General features: G+C 35.2%; 3 protein-coding genes across 4 annotated transcripts in view; 2 read left to right on the top strand and 1 right to left on the bottom strand.

Moving 5' to 3' along the window:
- Positions 1-22,975, bottom strand: part of LOC144858832 (putative tyramine receptor 2) — a 61,812-nt gene that overhangs the window by 33,546 nt on the left and 5,291 nt on the right. Inside the window, exons 2-3 of one of the 2 annotated variants that reach the window (XR_013616666.1) lie at positions 19,649-20,263; positions 16,769-19,227 (exon numbers count right to left, since the gene is read on the bottom strand). Coding sequence is in view for 1 of the 2 variants with exons in the window: in XM_078714959.1 (XP_078571085.1) it covers positions 18,212-19,227; positions 19,649-20,183 (1,551 nt within the window). In the remaining variant the exon portion in view is untranslated. Of the gene's footprint in view, positions 1-16,228; positions 19,228-19,648; positions 20,264-22,975 lie in introns of those variants that run through there. The other variant, XM_078714959.1, reaches the window with a different exon arrangement.
- Positions 1,368-3,501, top strand: LOC144835558 (histamine N-methyltransferase-like). The gene is made up of 4 exons (XM_078690638.1): positions 1,368-1,560; positions 2,034-2,178; positions 2,640-2,932; positions 3,488-3,501. Exons 1-4 carry the CDS (start codon positions 1,368-1,370, stop codon positions 3,499-3,501), a joined length of 645 nt encoding a protein of 214 aa, XP_078546764.1.
- Positions 12,600-13,950, top strand: LOC144835556 (histamine N-methyltransferase-like). The gene is made up of 2 exons (XM_078690637.1): positions 12,600-12,707; positions 13,595-13,950. Exons 1-2 carry the CDS (start codon positions 12,626-12,628, stop codon positions 13,948-13,950), a joined length of 438 nt encoding a protein of 145 aa, XP_078546763.1. The 5' UTR covers positions 12,600-12,625.

The raw sequence follows: 22,975 nt of genomic DNA, 5'->3' as shown, positions 1-22,975 counted from the left end.
CTTTACAGAGAATCCTAACAGACCTGGGTTCGGAAATATATATTCCACTGTTTCAGGTCTGTTAGGATTCTCTGTAAAGGATCCATATTGATGACAGCGTGGAAAGGAGATGAGGTGAGTTTACCGACCAAACCGACCGCCATGCATAGTGAGCTGTAAGATGTCTTCCTAATATAATATTAAAAAGTTTGGATTGCCATAAATACCATTTTGGAGTTTTGGTACACTTTGAATTAATGCTGGCCCATTGTGCGTAGGGGCCTAGCGATTAAGAGTCATTACACTTAAAATGAGTGTCGTTCTTTTCAGTATCGGTCATCAAATTTTATTTTATTAAGACTTTCATAATTATATTAGACTGTTGCTTAAATAATCTATTCTTGTATTCTTGATAAATCAGTTATACATTTTAAAGTGTTAGTTTTAGCATTTTGAAACGTTCTCTCTCACGCTTGAGTAGGCTCAGCACACAAAATGCATTTTGTCGACACAAATGAATTTTGTCGATACAAAATGCATTTTGTCGACACAAAATGAATTATGTCGATACAAAATTCATTTTTTCGATACAAAATTCATTTTGTCGACAATTTTTGTCAGGCCTACATTCATATTATTCTCTGTTCCTACTTCTTTGCATACACACAGACTTTCGTCATCACCAACATTTTCATTTTCTATATCGCTTAAATCGTTATCGAAGCCAAGTAAATATTCCTCGTCTCTATAAATCGCTATTTTTCGCTGTCGTATACCACGCCGCGACACTCGTTTTTTGCAAGCAGTACCTTGGGCTGATCTATCTTTCACGTAACCTATGACCCTAAAACCCAAGGAGACGTTACGTAATCGGCAGGATTATAGGTTGTGATTTATTACCTCTTGGCCATTAGGTAATTGATATTATCTGTTTTTAACGAGCGCGGCGGCCAAGACCAGAAAGAAAACCCTCGAGCTCTCTTCTCTTACTTTACAACTCCCTGGTATTTAACTATAATATGATGGTTAGCTTCTGAATCATAATTTGTCAGTTCCTGTCTTGCTCTTCTGCTGGTACAGTATATCTCCCACTTGCACTAGTGGATGTTATTTGGCTTATGTGTAATTATTATTGGTAAGACTACATTGGAGTTACAGGGTAATTAAACTTTGTTGATATTCTGTAGTTCTACTCCTGGTTTTATCCAACTACTGTAAAATGACTCAATTAAAATTCAAAATACTCTATTTTACTTTCAATTACGTAATATGCCTACAAAGCGTGTTTTTGATTAATGTTTAATTTCTAATCTAGACATACAATATAACTTCGTCGTGTTTTGTGTCAGATTTAGTTGGGGTTTTTTTTCAGACTGGAAAAAGCAATCATGTCTTTAGGAACGCTCGTGGAGAATGATAAACGGTATGCCGAGGCGTTTAAAATGTTTCGTGAAGCTTCCGATCAAGAAAACAAAATGAAAACGTGGATACTACAAGACTTTTCAAAATTGATAAAGTCAACTTTCCTGCTCAAGATTGAACAAAATATAGTCGAAATGATGGGGATAGGCAGCGGATTTGGTAAGTATTATTAATCTAAATCAGGGAAGAGCTAACGCTTATTCAGCATGTGACGCAGGTCAGAAGACTTTAGGCACGTTTGACTTAAACAAGGGTAAAATGATATATTTTAGATGAGGGTTAAATAAACAAGCACAGATTGAAGCAACTTCAACCATTCATTATATCATTTGATTGAGCTTTTGTCAAATTGTTTGTAAATTTCAGTAATTAAATTGTAGTCATTTAATTTTCGTATACCAAATGTACCGTATATTATTTTGTTTCATAAAGTAGTATACATAAACAATGTAGTTTGCAACCGTATTAGAGTAATCACACCACCATTATACTTCTTGTACTTTGTCTTGTGTTGTGAGGAATATCATTATTTATGTATTATATGTATGTATTTCTATTGTACAACAACAACAACAACAAAACGAAATTGAAAAATCTAATTACAACCATTTCACTATTCTGTATTTTGAAAGGACAAATGGACATGCATTTGTTTGATGTCATTGGCAATATCAATCATAAAATAAACGAACTTGTAGTGGAACCCAATGTAGTAGAAATTGAAAAGTTCAAATCTTCAATTGCATCATCAGTCGAATACAGTAACGTCACGCTTGAGTACGTTCCGAAAACGATTGAATCGTATTAGGTGGGTAAATCACTAGGTGATTCAATAGTAGAAATTACTGGACAGGTAAATTATTTAATTAGCTAACGGTATTTGTCTATAGTTTTACTTAAACTTGTTTATATTCGTGTTTTGTTTTGTATTAGTAGACACGGAATTCTACTAGAAAGTTCCATTTTATTCATTGCATCCACGTTTTGGGTCATATGGACGATCCGAAACAAGTTATTCAAGATGCGTTTAACAGTCTTTTAGAGGGCGGTATATTACTCATAATTAATAATGCAGGTACGTTTTTTTGTGTTTGATTTTCTTTACCTTACGTCTAACCAAAGCATTTGATATGCATTTTATTATTGATTTTTTAATATAGATTAGTAAAGATTAACGGTACGATTTTCAGGAAAATCTACAAACAATAATAATATTATTATTAATTATTAATATTCAGTATCCTGATAGTATCAGTATTTGGAAAGAAGATGTTTGGTAACCAATGGCGGTACTTTCCAACTGGACGAGACATAGAAGAGATAATAGACGGTCTTGGTTTAAACTATATGACGGATGTTATAAACTCAAAGCTAGACATTTCAGAATGTGTAGACGGAAACTCAGATAATGGAAAATTATTGTTGGATTTCATAACGCATGCTGATTACTTTTCTGAGCGTGCATCACCAGAACTAGAAAAGGCCATCTTCGAAGCTCTGGACAGCAATGAATACTGCTTTAAAGAGGATGGTAAAACATACATGAAAATCGATTGTTCAACATTCGTAGTTAAAAAATAATCTGACGATGCTGGTAATAGTAATAAATATCATTAATATAAAAAGAAAGCAAATAATGAACATTCTTCCTTGTTTCCTGCACTTTGGTGGGCTGCTCTTGGCGGTGCCTTGGCACCTGCCGCGGGCTATTTTTCTCTGAGCATCCCTGTTGTGCTTACTTAGAATTGGAAAATTATTATTAAGCCAGAACTTATGTTGTATGCATCTTTATTTAGTATTCTATGAGTTTGTTAATCGCCGCTGTCTCCGAGTAGCAAAAATCAAGAATTGGGTCGGGAACACAATTCTATTTTGAGAACGGAGAGGGCGGATTTTCGACCTCTTTGATTAAGCACGCTCTCTGTTAACACGATCACTTTAAGCTGAAGACAATTTTCCCTCCCTCCCGCCCAATATTTAGACACTTAATAAGGGCTATTTTTCTCTGAACATCCCTGTTGTGCTTACTTATAATTGGAAAATTATTGCTATATATAACATATTTGCTTATGACTTTTATGTGCAGTTTTACATGGGTGAATGTTCATTTACTAATAAACTATTTAAGCCAGAACTTATGTTGTATGCATCTTTATTTAGTATTCTATGAGTTTGTTAATCGCCGCTGTCTCTGAGTAGCAAAAAAAATAACAATTTATTCAATTCAATTTCTTTATTGCTGCAAATGCCACCAAGGGCTAATATCCGCTTAAACATACTACATCATACAAACATAATTATACATAAATTTAAAATTTAATAAACAATAATAATGAATGTTAATGAGTGTAATGGTACAAATAATGTCATGTTATATTTCAACGAGGCGAAGCCATAATTATTTGTACCATTAGGCCTACACAAATATAAAAAATGTATTATTTGTTTTATATAACATCAAAATAGATTCCTGTCATTTGAAATCAGATTGAATAAAAGGTAAGCCTATGCCTACTGTAGTAATTATGTCAACAAACGACCAAAAAAATTCTAGGCCTAGCAAGGCTAAAGCGCATATGCCTAGCCTAATATTAGGCCTGGCTAGAAAGGCAGCGATGCCACTACGAAACATCGACAAGCAACTGGAACTCATCTAGGCTAATTCAGGTTTTTCCAACGAATCTACGTCTTGTAGAAATGTTCCTATTAATCATACAAACGATCTAAAGCTAATTTTAAATGCCTTTTTCGGTCTTAATTAGTACATATCTCTCCAAAAATGTACTTTTATCGCGAAACCAGTCATAACATTAAAAATCTTCGCGGCAGAAGTACAAAATAGGTGGCGCTGTTTTATTTCAAAAGCAATAGTATAAAAAAATATTTTCCAAACGCGAAAAGATTTTATTTCTCGTACACGAAAAGAAAGTTAATCATTAAATAATGCGTATTATTGCCCACCATGTGATCCAAAATCGTCCAATGAAAGCACTCCGAAACTGAGTGAAATACTACTGAAATAATTATTACGCATTATTTATCAGAAAAAACATTATTCGGGAAAACATTATTCAGGGAAAACATTATTCGGAGAGACTATTTGATATTTCGTAATTTTGTAAATGGTTAAATAAATAACTGCGACTTGCAATCTACTGGGCTGAATTGCGCACAGGTGTTAACGACACATAATTCCTACCCCCACAACTTTCTTTTCCCCTAAAAGGTCTCTTCGTGTCGAGTGCTGACCAAACGTCACCTGTTCGTCTTTATCCGAGAAGACTTGTTCTACCACCATGATAGGCCGAGGAGTCTATGCCAATTGTATTGTATAGCTACGGTTTGCGGCGTCCTGCCTAAAGCGTGGTTCCCACTAGAACGCAACGCAGCGACGTATCGACGCAAAGTGCTGTATTGCGTAATAACAAGTGGGAACCGACGACGCAATAGTGCTGCAAAAATCACAGGTTTGATTTCACGCAGGCGGGGCAAAACACAATTATTAGAAGGGCATTTGCTTACGTTGCGTAGGTTTCGTTAAGTTGCGTCACAAGTGGGAACCAAGCTTTAACCGCTCGGCCACTCGACCAAGTAACACACACCCACAATCGACCTTTGCGAAGGTAATACAAACAACGGTAATCAGTAATAACATAGTTATGGTTCATACTCATATTCAATCAAATGACGTCATGATTACTAACAGCAATAACATATTTTGACAATACAACGATTTTATTATCATGACGTCATTTAAATTGAATTTTCTAAAACTTTATTTTGTATCAAAATCTATGGAACGCCTCCTCTGCCTTCAGTTCACATTTATCATGCAGTACACACCAATCGTCATGCAGTACACACCAATCGTCATGCAGTACACACCAATCGTCATGCAGTACACACCAAACATCATGCAGTACACACCAAACGTCATGCAGTACACACCAATCGTCATGCAGTACACACCAATCGTCATGCAGTACACACCAATCGTCATGCAGTACACACCAATGGTCATGCAGTACACACCAATTGTCATGCAGTACACACCAATCGTCGTTCACATTTATCATGCAGTACACACCAATCGTCATGCAGTACACACCAATCGTCATGCAGTACACACCAAACATCATGCAGTACACACCAATTGTCATGCAGTACACACCAATCGTCATGCAGTCAAATATTGCGTAATTTATACCGCCACCTATCGACAAAATCGAATATCGCGTGAGGTTTATTAGACGGCTGTAAAACTAAGACTATTTAAACTTCTTTTATGGAATTCAATAATTGCAATGGCCTCCTAGCCGCGCCTGTGTCTCGCATAATAAATTATTGTATATATAAAAAACAGAGCATTCACAGAGATGTGTAGCGGTTAAAATAAGTACAGTATGTCAAACATAAAAGAAATCTTAGAGTCGATGGCCTAGTTTTACAGCCGTCTAATAAACGTCACGTGATATTCGATTTTGTCGATAGGTGGCGGTATAAATTACGCAATATTTCACTGCATGACGATTGGTGTGTACTGCATGACGATTGGTGTGTACTGCATGACAATTGGTGTGTACTGCATGACCATTGGTGTGTACTGCATGATGTTTGGTGTGTACTGCATGACGATTGGTGTGTACTGCATGATGTTTGGTGTGTACTGCATGACGATTGGTGTGTACTGCATGACGATTGGTGTGTACTGCATGACGATTGGTGTGTACTGCATGACGATTGGTGTGTACTGCATGATAAATGTGAACGACGATTGGTGTGTACTGCATGACCATTGGTGTGTACTGCATGACGATTGGTGTGTACTGCATGACGATTGGTGTGTACTGCATGACCATTGTGAACTGAAGGCAGAGGAGGCGTTCCTTAAAAATCTATGGAACGCCTCCTCTGCCTTCAGTTCACATTTATCATGCAGTACACACCAATCGTCATGCAGTACACACTAATCGTCATGCAGTACACACCAAACATCATGCAGTACACACCAATCGTCATGCAGTACACACCAAACATCATGCAGTACACACCAATCGTCATGCAGTACACACCAAACATCATGCAGTACACACCAATCGTCATGCAGTACACACCAATCGCCATGCAGTACACACCAATGGTCATGCAGTACACACCAAACATCATGCAGTACACACCAATCGTCATGCAGTCAAATATTGCGTAATTTATACCGCCACCTATCGACAAAATCGAATATCACGTGACGTTTATTAGACGGCTGTAAAACTAAGACTATTTATTATTTCTTTTATGGAATTCAATGATTACAATGGCCTCCTAGCCGCGCCTACGTCCTATAGATTCCAAGATTTCTGTAATAGTTTTGCCAGCCATTTTAGTCATAAAGCACGTGCGATGTAGTAGTAGACATCGTGAGTTGCTGTAGTATACAGTTTGAATAGCCTTAGTTTTACAGTCTTCTAATAAACGTCACGTGATATTGGATTTTGTCGATAGGTGGCGGTATAAATTACGCAATATTTGACTGCATGACGATTGGTGTGTACTGCATGACGATTGGTGTGTACTGCATGATGTTTGGTGTGTACTGCATGATGTTTGGTGTGTACTGCATGACCATTGGTGTGTACTGCATGACGATTGGTGTGTACTGCATGACGTTTGGTGTGTACTGCATGATGTTTGGTGTGTACTGCATGACGATTGGTGTGTACTGCATGACGATTGGTGTGTACTGCATGACCATTGGTGTGTACTGCATGACCATTGGTGTGTACTGCATGACCATTGGTGTGTACTGCATGATAAATGTGAACTGAAGGCAGAGGAGGCGTTCCATAAAAATCGGCATAGATGGTTTAGTTATCCTATACAAGTTGTAAAAAAACTCTTTTAAGTTTATTTTGTGTAAAGAAAATGTAATTGTTGAAGGTCGATCTTTTTCGTCCTGTGTCTAGCAGCCTTTATACGGTTCAATAGTCTTTCTGCGCATGTATAACAGTTACATTAATTAATAACATTTTTATTATAATTAATAACTTTATAATTTTACATCAGTACCGTTATCATTTTAGAATTACAAATACCCTCAAATATTGCATTATAATAATTCCCTTTTTTTGTCCTTATTCAATTCGTAATCAATCACCTAATATTTCCATTGAAAAACAATTACTAAATAATTATATGTGTTGTCTAGGGCATGTTTTAATGTCACTCCCTATAAAATTGATCAAGTCAGGCCTACATACTATTTTGTTTTCGTCTTTTATTTGAGAATCGTCCATTTCTATAGGTCTTCTCGATACGAGCCCTCTGATCTCTTGATCCATGCTCATGCCACCTATGGAACGCCTCCTCTGCCTTCAGTTCACATTTATCATTCAGTACACACCAATCGTCATGCAGTACACACCAATCGTCATGCAGTACACACCAATGGTCATGCAGTACACACCAATCGTCATGCAGTACACACCAATCGTCATGCAGTACACACCAAACATCATGCAGTACACACCAAACATCATGCAGTACACACCAATCGTCATGCAGTACACACCAATCTTCATGCAGTACACACCAATGGTCATGCAGTACACACCAATGGTCATGCAGTACACACCAATCGTCATGCAGTCAAATATTGCATAATTTATACCGCCACCTATCGACAAAATCGAATATCATGTGACGTTTATTAGACGGCTGTAAAACTAAGACTATTTATTTCTTTTTCTCTTCTTCTTTTATGGAATTCAATAATTGCAATGGCCTCCTAGTCGCGTCTGTGTCTCGCATAATAAATTATTGTATATATAAAAAACAGAGCATTCACAGAGATGTATAGAGGTTAAAATAAGTACAGTATGTCAAGCATAAAATAAATCTTAGAGTCGATGGCCTTAGTTTTACAGCCGTCTAATAAACGTCACGTGATATTCGATTTTGTCGATAGGTGGCGGTATAAATTACGCAATATTTGACTGCATAACGATTGATGTGTACTGCATGACGATTGGTGTGTACTGCATGACGATTGGTGTGTACTGCATGACCATTGGTGTGTACTGCATGACGATTGGTGTGTACTGCATGACGATTGGTGTGTACTGCATGACGATTGGTGTGTACTGCATGATGTTTGGTGTGTACTGCATGACGATTGGTGTGTACTACATGATGTTTGGTGTGTACTGCATGACGATTGGTGTGTACTGCATGACCATTGGTGTGTACTGCATGACGATTGATGTGTACTGCATGACGATTGGTGTGTACTGCATGATAACTGTGAACTGAAGGCAGAGGAGGCGTTCCATAGCCACCACCCCATCATTTATTCGTTTTCGTAAAAAGTTGTGAAAATTGAAAAAAAATTGTCATCTAAAAGTTTGATGAAGGCAAGCTCCATCGGGTTCATTCTAAATTATAGTAAAACAAGGCCATATACATGGCTGCAGTCGCGGGCTCAAGTTAGTGCTTGCCGACCAACCGACCGACCAACCAAACGACCGACATAATGAGCCGTGCATCTTATAAATTATATAAATCCACAAGACACTATTAAAATTTACCAAACATAAAATTGTTAGTGGATTTATATAATTTAAGATGTTTTCTTCCTAATACAATATTAAAAAGTTTGGATTGCCACATTTACCATTTTGGAGATTTGGTACACTTTGAATTAATGCTGGCCCATTGTGCGTAGGGGCATAGCGATTAAGAGTAACACTGTGGCGTGGAGAGAAGCGGTAAATATAATATCTCTCAAAAAGTGAGACTAGACATTTTCCGTTTGTCATCTTTAAGTTGAGTACATTTTGAAATTGTTAACATCTTTTAACTGGTGTTTGAAATTATAAATATGCTAGGAATTCTTACAAACGGTCTGTTTATTATAGTCTGTACCCATTTCATTTAAGGTGTCTGCCATGTATTGTTTTACAACGGCAAACCCCACATTCTTACATCTGATCTCATTTCATCTGTGATAACGGTACAACAACGTAGAAAGATAGGTATACACATGGAATTGCGGGTGCCGGTACACTGTGTATAATCATAGAGATAATATTACAGTGATGGTATGATGCTTTATTGTAAATAACGTACGGATGATACTTAGGCTTGTCATACGTATTATTTTCACCAATTACCCCATACACCCTTTTTATTTGAGGTTTTCATTTTATTTATTTGACTCGGACTTAGATTTAGAAAATGATGGTCATTATCTCTCTGTAATCAATAGAAAAACAATGAAATAATGTTGTCTTGTCACACCGTTATAACCGTTTGTTTCTCCAAGTTCAATATAGTTTTGGCTACACATATAACGGGATATTTAATGTTCTTTTGGATTATCTGCTTCCGAGGTTCAAATTTACCAAATAAAAACAACTGTTTCCAATGACTGACCCCCACCTCCTGACTCCCGTGAGAGCCAAACACATTTGGTTTGTCTTTATTGTATTTGCAGATCACGTCAATACCGCCACTTGTCAAACCTGGACACTTTGCTCCACAACGATACACACTAGCCAATAAGTGAGAGCGCGCTACCAAATAATTTATCTGGCGGCCGCCAAATAATTTTTTTCTGGCGGCCGCCAATGAATTTTCTGGCGGCCGCTAATGAATTATCTGGCGGCAGGCAGATAATTTCAATTTTAAATTAAAATTCACGAATGGATTTCCGTGTATTCTGATTGGAAAAGTATAACTATGTGATGGTTAGCTCCTCCATTTTAAATAGCAGCTGAATCTTGATTTGGCAGTTCCTGTCTTGCTCTTCTGCTGGTACAGTATATCTCCCACTTGCACTAGTGGATGTTATTTGGCTTATGTGTAACTATTATTGGTAAGACTACTTTGGAGTTACAAGGTAATTTTATTAATTATTAAAATTATGTTGATATTCTGTAGGTCTACTCTGGATTTGGTAAAACTACTGTACAATAACTCTCATTCAAAATACTGTATTTTACTTTCAATTACGTAATAGGTATAGGCCTACAAATCGTGTTTTTTTTATTCATGTTTAATTTCTAATCTGCAGCATAACTTCGTCACGCATTGTGTCAGATTTAGTTGGGTTTTTTTCTGACTGGAAAAAAGCAATCATGTCTTTAGGAAAGCTGGTGCAGAATGATAAACGGTATGCCGATATGGAACGCCTCCTCTGCCTTCAGTTCACATTTATCATGCAGTACACACCAATGGTCATGCAGTACACACCAATGGTCATGCAGTACACACCAATGGTCATGCAGTACACACCAATCGTCATGCAGTACACACCAATCGTCATGCAGTACACACCAAACATCATGCAGTACACACCAAACGTCATGCAGTACACACCAATCGTCATGCAGTACACACCAATGGTCATGCAGTACACACCAAACATCATGCAGTACACACCAAACATCATGCAGTACACACCAATCGTCATGCAGTACACACCAATCGTCATGCAGTCAAATATTGCGTAATTTATACCGCCACCTATCGACAAAATCCAATATCACGTGACGTTTATTAGAAGACTGTAAAACTAAGGCTATTCAAACTGTATACTACAGCAACTCACGATGTCTACTACTACATCGCACGTGCTTTATGACTAAAATGGCTGGCAAAACTATTACAGAAATCTTGGAATCTATAGGACGTAGGCGCGGCTAGGAGGCCATTGTAATCATTGAATTCCATAAAAGAAATAATAAATAGTCTTAGTTTTACAGCCGTCTAATAAACGTCACGTGATATTCGATTTTGTCGATAGGTGGCGGTATAAATTACGCAATATTTGACTGCATGACGATTGGTGTGTACTGCATGATGTTTGGTGTGTACTGCATGACCATTGGTGTGTACTGCATGGCGATTGGTGTGTACTGCATGACGATTGGTGTGTACTGCATGATGTTTGGTGTGTACTGCATGACGATTGGTGTGTACTGCATGATGTTTGGTGTGTACTGCATGACGATTGGTGTGTACTGCATGATGTTTGGTGTGTACTGCATGACGATTAGTGTGTACTGCATGACGATTGGTGTGTACTGCATGATAAATGTGAACTGAAGGCAGAGGAGGCGTTCCATATGCCGAGGCGTTTAAAATGTTTCGAGAAGCTTCCGATCAAGAAAACAAAATGAAAACGTGGATACTACAAGACTTCTCAAAATTGATAAAGTCAACTTTCCTGCTCAAGATTGAACAAGATATAGTCGAAATGATGGGGATAGGCAGTGGATTTGGTAAGTATTATTAATCTATATCAGGGAAGAGTTAACGCTCATTCAGTCTGTGACGTAGTCACGTAAGTCAGAAGACTTTAGGCACGTTTGTCTTAAATTAATAATAATATTACATAGAACATAAACATTTATTTTAAAAAAATGTTTTATAAAAATTGAAATTCATTGAAAAGAACTGCCATTATTAAACAAGGGTAAATTTGGTACATTTTAGATGAGAGAAAAGAACCGATCGAAGCAATTTCCACCATCAATATAATTCGACAACTAGCTCTATTATAATATTTGATTGAGCTTTTGTCAAATTGTTTTTAAATTTCAGTAAAAATGTAATCATTTGACTTTTGTATACCAAATGTACCGTATATTATTTTGTTTCATAAAGTAGTATACATAAACAATGCAGTTTGCAACCGTATTAGAGTAATCACACCACCATTATACTTCTTGTACTTTGTCTTGTGTTGTGAGCAAAATCATTGTTTATGTAATATGTATGTATTTCTATTGTACAACAACAACAACAAAACGAAATTGAAAAATCTAATTACAATCATTTCACTATTCTGTATTTTGAAAGGACAAATGGACATGCATTTGTTTGATGTCATTGGCAATATCAATCATAAAATAAACGAACTTGTAGTGGAACCCAATGTAGTAGAAATCGAAAAGTTCAAATCTTCAATTGCATCATCAGTCGAATACAGTAACGTCACGCTTGAGTACGTTCCGAAAACGATTGAATCGTATTATAAGGTGGGTAAATCACTAGGTGATTCAATAGTAGAAATTACTGGTGAATTATTTAATATAATCATTAGCTAACGGTATTTGTCTATAGTTTTACTTAAACTTGTTTATATTCGTGTTTTGTTTTGTATTAGTAGACACGGAATTCCACTAGAAAGTTCCATTTTATTCATTGCATCCACGTTTTGGGTTATATGGACGATCCGAAACAAGTAATTAAAGATGCGTTTAACAGTCTTTTAGAGGGCGGTATATTACTCATAATTCATTGTGCAGGTACGTTTTTTGTTTGTGATTTTCTTTACATGAATGTAGCCTATGTCGAACGAAAGCATTTAATATGTATTTCATTATTGATTTTTTTTAAATATTGATTAGTAAAAATGTTGAATCCCAAGAAAATAAAAAATTGGTGACGTCACAAAAATATTCTTAAAGTTATCGGTATAAATGATTCAATATGGGTCGAGAAAATAAATAGCACGCCCTCTTTCGTTTTTTGATAAGAATTTAGCTCATTCAATGGTTGCTATAATTTAAATTATTATGATTAAGTCTGCGACACACTAGGACGATAATGATCGACGATAACTTGATAAAAAAAACCATTTCGAAAAGTTAAATTCTAAAATTCATTTTAATAATATTTTTCAATCAAATGACGTCATAATCAATAAGAACAATACAATGTTTACATCACGATAGTAAACGTCATTTCATTGAGTCATCAAAGGCCGGCAGCATAGAGGGAATATAGTGGAGAAAACTGTAAATTGTTTTAAGGACCATTTATACTAGAACGATAACAATCGACGATAACTAGATAGATATGAAGTTTTATTACATACAATAGAAGAAATTAGACAAGTTTTCATCCAATGACTATTAGGATTAATAATTTATGTTGCCTTTTTATGAAAATAATATTTTTAGACGTTCAATTAGAAAGAGCAATAATACCGCGAAGGTACAACGATATATAGTATTTATTAGATTAGATTTTCAAAAATATTATTTCCTATAACAACAGCATAAATGGTTATCTTACTTAATGATTACTTTTTTAATATATGAAACAATGTATGTCTATCTATTTATCGTCGATCGGTATCACTCTACAGTTAGGATGTAGCAGTCTTTATAATGCTATATTTTTTATACAGTGTCACATGGTATGACTCAGATTTTGAACACCTTTGGAAAGAAGATGTTTGGTAACAAATGGCGGTACTTTCCAACTGGACGAGACATAGAAGAGATAATAGACGGTCTTGGTTTAAACTATATGACGGATGTTATAAACTCAAAGCTAGACATTTCAGAATGTGTAGACGGAAACTCAGATACTGGAAAATTATTATTAGATTTCATAACGCATGTTGATCGCTTTTCTGAGCGTGCATCACCAGAACTAGAAAAGGCCATCTACGAAGCACTAGACAGCAATGAATACTGCTTTAAAGAGGATGGTAAAACATACATTAAAATCGATTGTTCAACATTCGTAGTTAAAAAATAGTCTGATGATGCTGGTAATCTATATATAAATTCTAACATAGGCGAGCACATGGAAAAACTTCGGAACTAATCTTTGCCTTGGATACCTACCTGATCTATCTCAGATGTACCGCGAAATGTAAATTTGATAACATTAGTTTTCACTATTACGATATTGTTTCATATTTCTATCTTAGGACTTATAATGGGTTTTAAAACGACGATTTCATCGGTAGATTTTCAATTCAATTTCAATTTTACGCGGTCGAAGTAATTTCCGGGTTCAAGATGAGTTCACGGGTTCACCTTGCAACTACCTGATTTCAACTAAGTTGGCTGTTAGTGGCTATAGCCATTTTAGTTTTTTGTTTATTTTCGGATCGGACAGCGCGTGTGAAGGTACAGTAGTTAAAAAATAAAAATGATACTGCAAATTAATAAAGATCAAATTAAATATATGCCATAAAGCATCGGAGTATATTGTGGGGAATAGTATTATAAAATTACATAGATTACAGATCTGATGATAAGACATTTTGTTTAAAATCGAGTGAGATCCCGAGAGCCGAGTTTTATTTAGTAAGATGGCAGGAATAACTGTGGGCTACATTAATAATGTATTAATTGTTAGGATGGTATTTATTTGAATAAACGCCCAACACCTCCCCGAGAACCATCGTCTACACTTCCTAGAGGGAGAGCGAGCGAAGCGAGCTCACACTCTAGTAGTAATAAATATCAATAATATAAACAAAGCAATTTTTGATATACAGATTGGCCTAATGAATGTTTATGAGTGTAATAGTACAAATGTCATGAGGTGAACGTTGAGAACGATGGAACGTTATATTTCAACGAGGCGAAGATATAACCTTTCATCATTCACCAAATGTCATTGTTTGTACCATTACACAAATATAAAACATTCATTATTTGTTTTATATAACATATAAATGGATTCCTGTCATTTGAATCATATTGAATAAAAGGTTGGCATAGGCCAACATTCGTTGATTCACATTGATTGAAACCGTAATATTTTTTTTTTAATAGTATATTAAATATTATATTATTTGGTTGGATGAACACACCTACTGTAATGTTAATTAAGTCAACAAATGACGAAACATCATCTAGGCTAAGTTAGTTTTTTTATTCAACGATTCCACGTCTGTTAGATATGTAATTATTTAAAATCTTACAAAGGATCTAAAGCTAATTTAAATGCCTTTTTTTTCTTAATTAGTACATATCTCTCCAAAAAATGTACTGCCATCGCGATATTCGTAAAGCGTATTCGTGTTGACGAATATCACCAGTCATATTCGGATTATAATATAATTATATATTTATTGACATGAAAGTAATTTACTAAATTAATTTACTAAAATGCCAGGCCAATTTTGATAAATATCAGTTTTTAAAGTCCTCACTCGCTTTGATGTTACGCTAGGCCTAGGCAGCCAACACGTACATGCGCTTCGCTCAAATTTACCGCAGTCATATTTTGGACGGCGCCCTTAATATTTCGTTGCCATAAGAAACAGATTTTTACTGGCTTACAAAAACGAATACGTGTGCGTGACGTATCCGTTTTCGTTATCGTATTCGTAAGATTGCGAAACCTCTCTATTATCTACTTAAAGGCCAGGTGCGGGCAAAAAATATCTATTGATCATACATTCCAATAATTATCGATCTATAGTTTCCCCTATGTTTCATAATGTTTGGGATTTTATTTTTGTTACATGAGCTTGCTTGTTGGCGGGTGGTGAAGCGCCGAACTGGATATTTTGTAATTTTGTAAGTAGGTAATGAATAACTGCGACTTGCACATCCAACAACTTTCTTCTCCTCTAAAGGTCCCTTCGTGTCGAGTGCTGCCTAAATGGCGCTTGTTCGTCCTTATCCGAGAAGACTTGTTCTACCACCATAACAATGGTCAAGGAGTGTCTTTACCTGTGTCGATTGTATTGAACCAACAAACAACGGTCATCAGTAATAACATTAGCTGTGGTTAATACGATGCTCGTGGAAAGCGACTACGCAGTTAAAGCCCATTATTACACTTGGAAAATATGCATTTTTCTTACATAAAACAAAAAAAAACTATAGAACTATCATATCCATTTATGAAGCCGTCCAATCAAATGACGCCATTGCAGAATGACTTTTCGACACAATTACGCGCGTCGTCACAAACGAATTGTCTTACCGACAATGTAAATATATAATCAATGTAATACGGAAAAGGAAACTACAACTACAGCTATAATCAATCCATTCATTTTTACTTGCCAAAAATATATTTTTAAATAATGTTATTTCAAAATGAAAAGAAAAACAACGTATACTTCATGTTCTTAATGGGTATAATACCAATGATTAGTAGAACACCGAACAATATCTAAACTAAAATAGCACACAAATTGAAGCTGGAATACTTTTGAAAAAAACAAACAGCCGGCGAACAACAACACAAACTTGTACATGAACAATTACTACGCTTACAGTAGTCCGTACAATACCAATTTATTGTACAAAATAAAGTATATAAATAAGTATACCGTGTACCTTTATTTATACATTATTAGCCTATTTATCGTTAAAATAGGCCTAGGTCTGGTATTATATTTGGCTCATAATAAACAGATGCTTATCGGTTATGTTAATGGCAATAAAATAATCTATATTAAAACAAGTGTTATCAGAATTACAAAATAATCTATCAATTATTTACAATCATTCCTCGTGTCATTAGAATTGGAATATTATTAGTAAAGTGTTCGTGCAAATACAATGCACGACTATGATTTTCGAACACAACACTGTAGGCCTACCTTATCAATGATAATCACACTGCCTAACACTCTCACTTTTCTCCGAAAGTATACCACGACAACACACTGCATGTGGAAAGCTTATTTAACTTGATAAATAATGTACTATAAACATTGTAGTAACGTCGAACACAAAATTGCTCTGAAGTAGGCAATAGTAATGAAAATTCAGTTTTGACGAACGACGTTCAAAGTAAACATACCGTTAGCATCACTGCATTTGACTTTTGAATGACGTAATTTGAATACATTTTATACGCAGATGCAAGGTGTCCGACTCTCGCATAATTACGTCATCATAACGTGTACTACTTACTGCATTTCTACATTATTATCTTTATTAAAAGTACAAAATGACCAATTCGTTAATCTGCATTATTCAATACAATACATTTGTTAAATTCTTCATGCTAGTAGGATCACTGTATATTTTTATATCATATTGTATGCTTATTTTTCAATTGTATGTCGCAAAGAGTTAAGTGTTGGTCTTTCATGAAATTATTTAAAATAAATATTCAATATTGCGTTACCAGGGCTTTCAATTACATACACCTAGCTTTAATTGGGTGTGGCTACGGCACATAATAATAACTTGGATTGCTATACAAAAATAATATTTAAAAATCTGATAATTTACTACTTACAAATGTCAAATAATGCTGTAAAAATATCTTGAACAAAATGCAATGGTTGACGTGTAAAATAATTTCCGTAAAGGTTAAATTGTTGGAAGCCCAGGGTCATGTTTATTGTGTAAGATTTTACGTAGTGTACGCACCGAAAAATACAGTGTTGTATCTCCGGACAACTCGGAAACCGAATGTTCGAACGAGTATTCAGTTTGACGAAATTAGTTTCTATAAACTGAGCGTTTTTAATAAAATACAGATTTATTTGTAAAATACCGGCAACGGATAAAATATTCACTACACAAAATCGCTGTATGAATCAAAAACGTACTGGAAAAACGGTTTATTACCATAGAAGGCTAAGGCTAAGTTTACGGCTTTTGTTCTCTGCGGGTGAAATAAATGATTGCAGGTGAACTAACACTATACCACTCGGCCAAACATCTGGCTTGGAAAAAAACCTGTTGACAATAGGTATCATAGCGCCCCTACAATTTCCAATAATGTATGCTATAATTTCTGCCTTAACTTGATAGACGAAAAATTCGGAGACGATTTAATGATTAATATAATATTGATACGAATATACCATAGAAAAAAGATTCTGGCAAAAAGGAGGATGATATTGTATAACAAACGATGAAGTTGATCGATCGCTCACGTTCTAGAACTATATAGTTAACAATTTTAATTACGGTACTCGCTTCTATTACGCATTATTTTACAATAATGAAACGTATAATATGTTTATAAATATTTATCATAGACACACAGTAATTAGAAAGCCGAATTACTCAGTTAGGAAAGGATATCACTGTGTATGTGTATAGATTTGTGTATTTCGTCCATTTTTCAGTTTGAAATTCAATTCTCTTTTAAACGCTTTCTTCTTAAACTGAAAAACGGACTTATACGCATCACGAAATTTCTTATTTCTAATTCCATAAATGATAGGATTGCAGCAACTGTTAAAATAACCAAGTATAAGCGTCGCGACGTCCAGAATTCTTGGAGGGCCATTCCCTTGGCCACGAGCACCGTCAAGAACCGCCCAAATCATTGTGATACAAAATGGTAGCCAGCAGACGATAAACATACACACTACAATTAAAAACGTAACAGCTAATTTTGTTTCCCCTTCTCTGCGCTTACGTATGCTACTTTTCTTCATTCCTATAGAAACGGTGGAGCTTTGACGATGTTTCCACGGCGACGTACGAATTCCCTTATCAGAACTACTTCTCTTTGGTAAAAGAGACGGGTCACAATCACTATTAGTTTCACGTAAATCATATGTAACTTTTAGCTTGTTAGCTGAAGGTTCTGATTTTCGGCGTACAGAAAAATCAACGTCACTATCCGTACAATTTGTAATAATAATATTGTTTCCGGTATTTATTTTTTCTTTCGAGCATTGTTTATTTTCATCACTACCCTCGGAAAGTTTTCTCATTGGAACTGTATCAGCAATAGAATACACACTATTTCCCCTAATTTCAGATAAATTTGAAAGTTGGCTATCACGACGTTTCGCACTAAACAATCGTCGAAACCTCCGAAGAGAGACCTGACGATCAACGTTGGTATCTATTATTCCAAGAGGTGAGCAAACTCGCCGCCTGCTGCGTTTGACTTCATTTAAGATATTCCAATAACAATATAGCATTATCGAACACGGTCCTCCGAAACACACACCAATCATAAAGAATGCATACGATTGGTCTTCTGTCCAATTGCAAAAGCAGAAAGATTGGTTATCAATAAACTCGTAAGTACTCCAACCTAAAAACGGTAACGCAGCTAGCATCGCAGAGAGCACCCAGACACCTGCAAGGCAAATAAAGAGGTTGTTTTAAAAGTGTGTTTATACAATCAAATATTGCAATTCATACACTAATATGATTACTATACGCTCATAACTATTTTAACGATTTCAATTTAGTAAATGCTCAACAGATGTTAAGATTACTTTGTTTAAGTCATACTGTATTAGTATGTATTGTGCGGCCTTATGGTGCGATTTTAATGTAAAAACTATGAAGTCATTACAGGTCTGTTATAATAACGCACTTTAAGACGCTCAAGGAGCTGTAGTGCAAGTGCAATGTTTGTTGATAACCATGTTCCCTCCTTCTATGAGTACATTCGGAAATCAATTTTTTGTTTCAAAACAAAAATTGAAGAGGCGTCTGTAATAGGGTGTCCCAAGGGGGGGGGGGGGTTCTATTTTATAATGAATGTTACCTACCTAAAATAAGATAACCTGTATATCTTTTGCTCGCCATTTTTGTGTACTTCTGTGGACTGACGATAATAGCGTAACGATTAACACTAATTGCAGCTAACGACATCACAGATGCAACAAATGTCAGCATATTGGTAAAACCAAGTCCTTTACACAACACAGTACCAAGATCCCAGCCGCCATTTATAATTGAGTAAATTGTGAAAGGCATATTAATAACAGAAACCATAATATCTGCTGAACTAAGACATAACAAGAGGGCGCTCGTTGTCGAGCGTAACGATCGCGTGTTCAATATGACTGCCCAGAGCAACGCGTTACCAGACAATGCGGTAACGCAAATTATTGTTAATACTGTTACTTCGATAACTTTTTCTACAGTTGATATGGGTACACCAACGTCCTCCGTCGGAGTGATTGAAAGCAACACATTATTGGTAACGCTGTTTGTGGAATCCGATGTGACGACCGATGCGTTTGTTTGTTCAATTACTTCGGAAAGCAACGTCATATTGTCATAACTGTCTGTGGATAGCATACTGTAATTATTCAGTCACTGCAATGCCCATTTAAATAAATGTACAATAAAAGATATGTCCGGTGATTCTTCGTTTCACCCTAAGTTAAAAAAAAAATAAAAAGTTAAAAATACAGAACATCATAACAAAATATGTCCATTCACCAACTCTATATTATGGTATATATTTTGGCTTCTGAACAAACATTTTACGTAATTTAATAATTCTACAATGTTCGTGGCAAAGAGGTTATCAGAGTCTACATTCAACTTCAGATATCATGAGCTAACGTTGAAGATCAACAGGTAGATATCATGATCTCATAGTCTATCTACCTTACACATTCTAAAGTGGGCAAGTTAAAAACATGTCAATATGGGAAAATATATTTTTATTTATTTTATTTTATTTTATGTCTTTAGGCAATGTGGCCAAGGATTACCAATAGTGAATTAATCACTGTCCTATCAGATAGGTGGTAATCCCCCTGATACAGGGGCTATTGTGTGAACCAGTTCACCGGGGTAACCCCCTACTCTTTTTCGAATAATGAACTGGGTTCTTTAAAGTACACACAGGTTATAACTGTGTACACTGGACCTACGGTTTATAGTCCTTATCCGAGAAGACTTGTTCCACCACCAGAACTAGGAGCGAGTCGGCCTCGAACCCTTGCCGATGTTGTTGTTGGCTCTTTAGGTACGGTAAACGGCGCCCCTGCCTTAACCGCTCGGCCATATGACTCGATATTGTTAGCCACTAACATTATGTTATTTATATACAAATCAATAATACATCTTGTATTACTATTATTATTATTATTATTATTTAAATAAACATTTAGGCGTCAACAAGGAAAACATGTTGCTTAGTTGACATTTGGGCGGTTTTTAAGAAGGAAATGAAACCATTTCCTCTTCTATTCAATCTAGGCCTAATAGCTGCAGCAGCTACACACGGTAATATCCGTCATTTATGTGTGGTTATGTAAGGCCTGGTATAAAACGACAGGTTCCTGATTTGTATTCATTAGTTCATTCAAAATTATTTCTTTTGTTTCGGAATACCATGATCAGTTTAACAAATCCATAGCATATGACGTACTTAATCATTAAAATGTTGTACACGCACAAGTCAATGTACGTAATAATGCTACTGTATTCATTTATTACAAAAAAAACAAAAACAAAATATGGATTTTGCATAAACTATTGTAATGGAGTTATACTACATAGATGTACCGACAATTACTGATTCAGTCCTATGTTGCAATATATATATATCTATTATTGGTAAAACATTCGAGTTTTTGAGAAATGTAGCCTATATACAGCTTAAATGTCTCATGAATATTTTAAAATAATTCTACAAAATTATATCACCCTAGCAAGATTGATTTTAAATATTATGCATGTTTAACTTTTGTGAAATTTTCGATTGAAGTACAGACTATAGTAAAAGAATAAAAACAAAAGACCATCAAGGATAGCCAGAAAAGTTAGCAGAGCTTTCGAGCAACACTAGCCCTTCATCAGTGCAAGTGATATATAAATGTCAAACTATGATCATTGAGCGTATAAACATTATGTCTATGTGGCGCACAGTTTATATATTTATATATCATCTTATTTTCCATTGAGTCGGCTTTTACTTCATATGTTAGAAAATATAGCCATTTCTAAGTATGGTGATCTGAATAAACAATCATTACAGATATCATTCAGGACATTGTTGTTCCAATCATAACACTAATGACAATTTTAATGACCGACAAGGTCGACTAAACTATCATAGAGATAATTTAGCTTGACTATGAGATAGAATTTAGAGCAACTGTTGAGAAATATGAAATGCCGCAGGGTATTCAAATCAAGTACAAACTATTTTTTTTGTAACGTTAAAGATGTATTGTCCCCCAAAATCATGAAAAATAAAGATTTTTAAAATCGGACTTTGAATAGGCCATTTTGCAGTTTTAATGAAGTTGTTCACTTCCATAAGAAAAAAATATTTTTTTTAGGGGGACAATATATCTTTAACGTTAACAATAACATTATACAGAATAATTATATGAAATATTTTAGGTAATTAATCCATGTTCGTCCTCCTTATAAAAAGTATATTTAAGCAATATGGATCAAACCGGGGACTACAATATTCTTCGGAGAAGGAGGATCATATTTGTATTGGTTGAGATATTCAAAGCGTCATCAAACTATAGCCAAAATAGTTTTCCGAAGTTTTGTTGTTCTCTTTTGTGGTGTAACCTACCACTTTTATTCGTTCATCATAATAATTACATATTTTTTCCGAAGTTTGTCAACTAACATTTTTTTCACCAATAGAACCGTTCCAAAATGGATGTCATTCGCAACCTGTCTCAGAAAAAATAAACGATATGTTTATTTACTATACTAAGCGGTCAGAGGTCAGCCACTCAATAAAAATAGAGATAAACTCACTGCGCATGGGAGATTAATAGCTTGTAAATTTATTTCTCCAAGCTTCTTCCATTTTCATTTAATTCCATTTAGTCGCAAGTTTTTTTCATGTAACTTGTGTAAATCATCGTCGAGTGTTTAAAGAACTACAATGAACAATAAGCCCGATTTTTAAACTTTTAACACAATAAAAACAGAACCAGAAATGTATACTGTGCACCCAGTAAATGAATAACTTACTAACTACTATTAAGTGTTATGTTGATCTTGTGGAAAGCCTCTTGACTATTGTATCTTTTTTATAACACCGCCTTTATTGTTTTACATGTTTCTGTGCATGTTGTTATGTGTTTTATCAAAACAATTATGTA

This window comes from Antedon bifida, chromosome 2 (genome assembly GCF_963402885.1).
Source record: "Antedon bifida chromosome 2, ecAntBifi1.1, whole genome shotgun sequence".
Lineage (NCBI taxonomy): Eukaryota > Metazoa > Echinodermata > Crinoidea > Comatulida > Antedonidae > Antedon > Antedon bifida.
The sequence above is the reverse complement of the archived record's forward strand: the minus strand, read 5'-3'. Positions and strand labels throughout refer to the sequence as shown.

What these genes read in the sequence shown, in the direction of transcription:
- LOC144835558 (XM_078690638.1), top strand. Translation starts at nt 1,368, where the DNA reads ATGTCTTTAGGAACGCTCGTGGAGAATGATAAACGGTATGCCGAGGCG. An exon ending in GGGGATAGGCAGCGGATTTG is followed by an intron (nt 1,561 to 2,033) that starts GTAAGTATTATT and finishes GTATTTTGAAAG; the next exon opens with GACAAATGGACATGCATTTG. An exon ending in TACAGTAACGTCACGCTTGA is followed by an intron (nt 2,179 to 2,639) that starts GTACGTTCCGAA and finishes ATTAATATTCAG; the next exon opens with TATCCTGATAGTATCAGTAT.
- LOC144835556 (XM_078690637.1), top strand. Translation starts at nt 12,626, where the DNA reads ATGGACGATCCGAAACAAGTAATTAAAGATGCGTTTAACAGTCTTTTA. An exon ending in ACTCATAATTCATTGTGCAG is followed by an intron (nt 12,708 to 13,594) that starts GTACGTTTTTTG and finishes TTTTTTATACAG; the next exon opens with TGTCACATGGTATGACTCAG.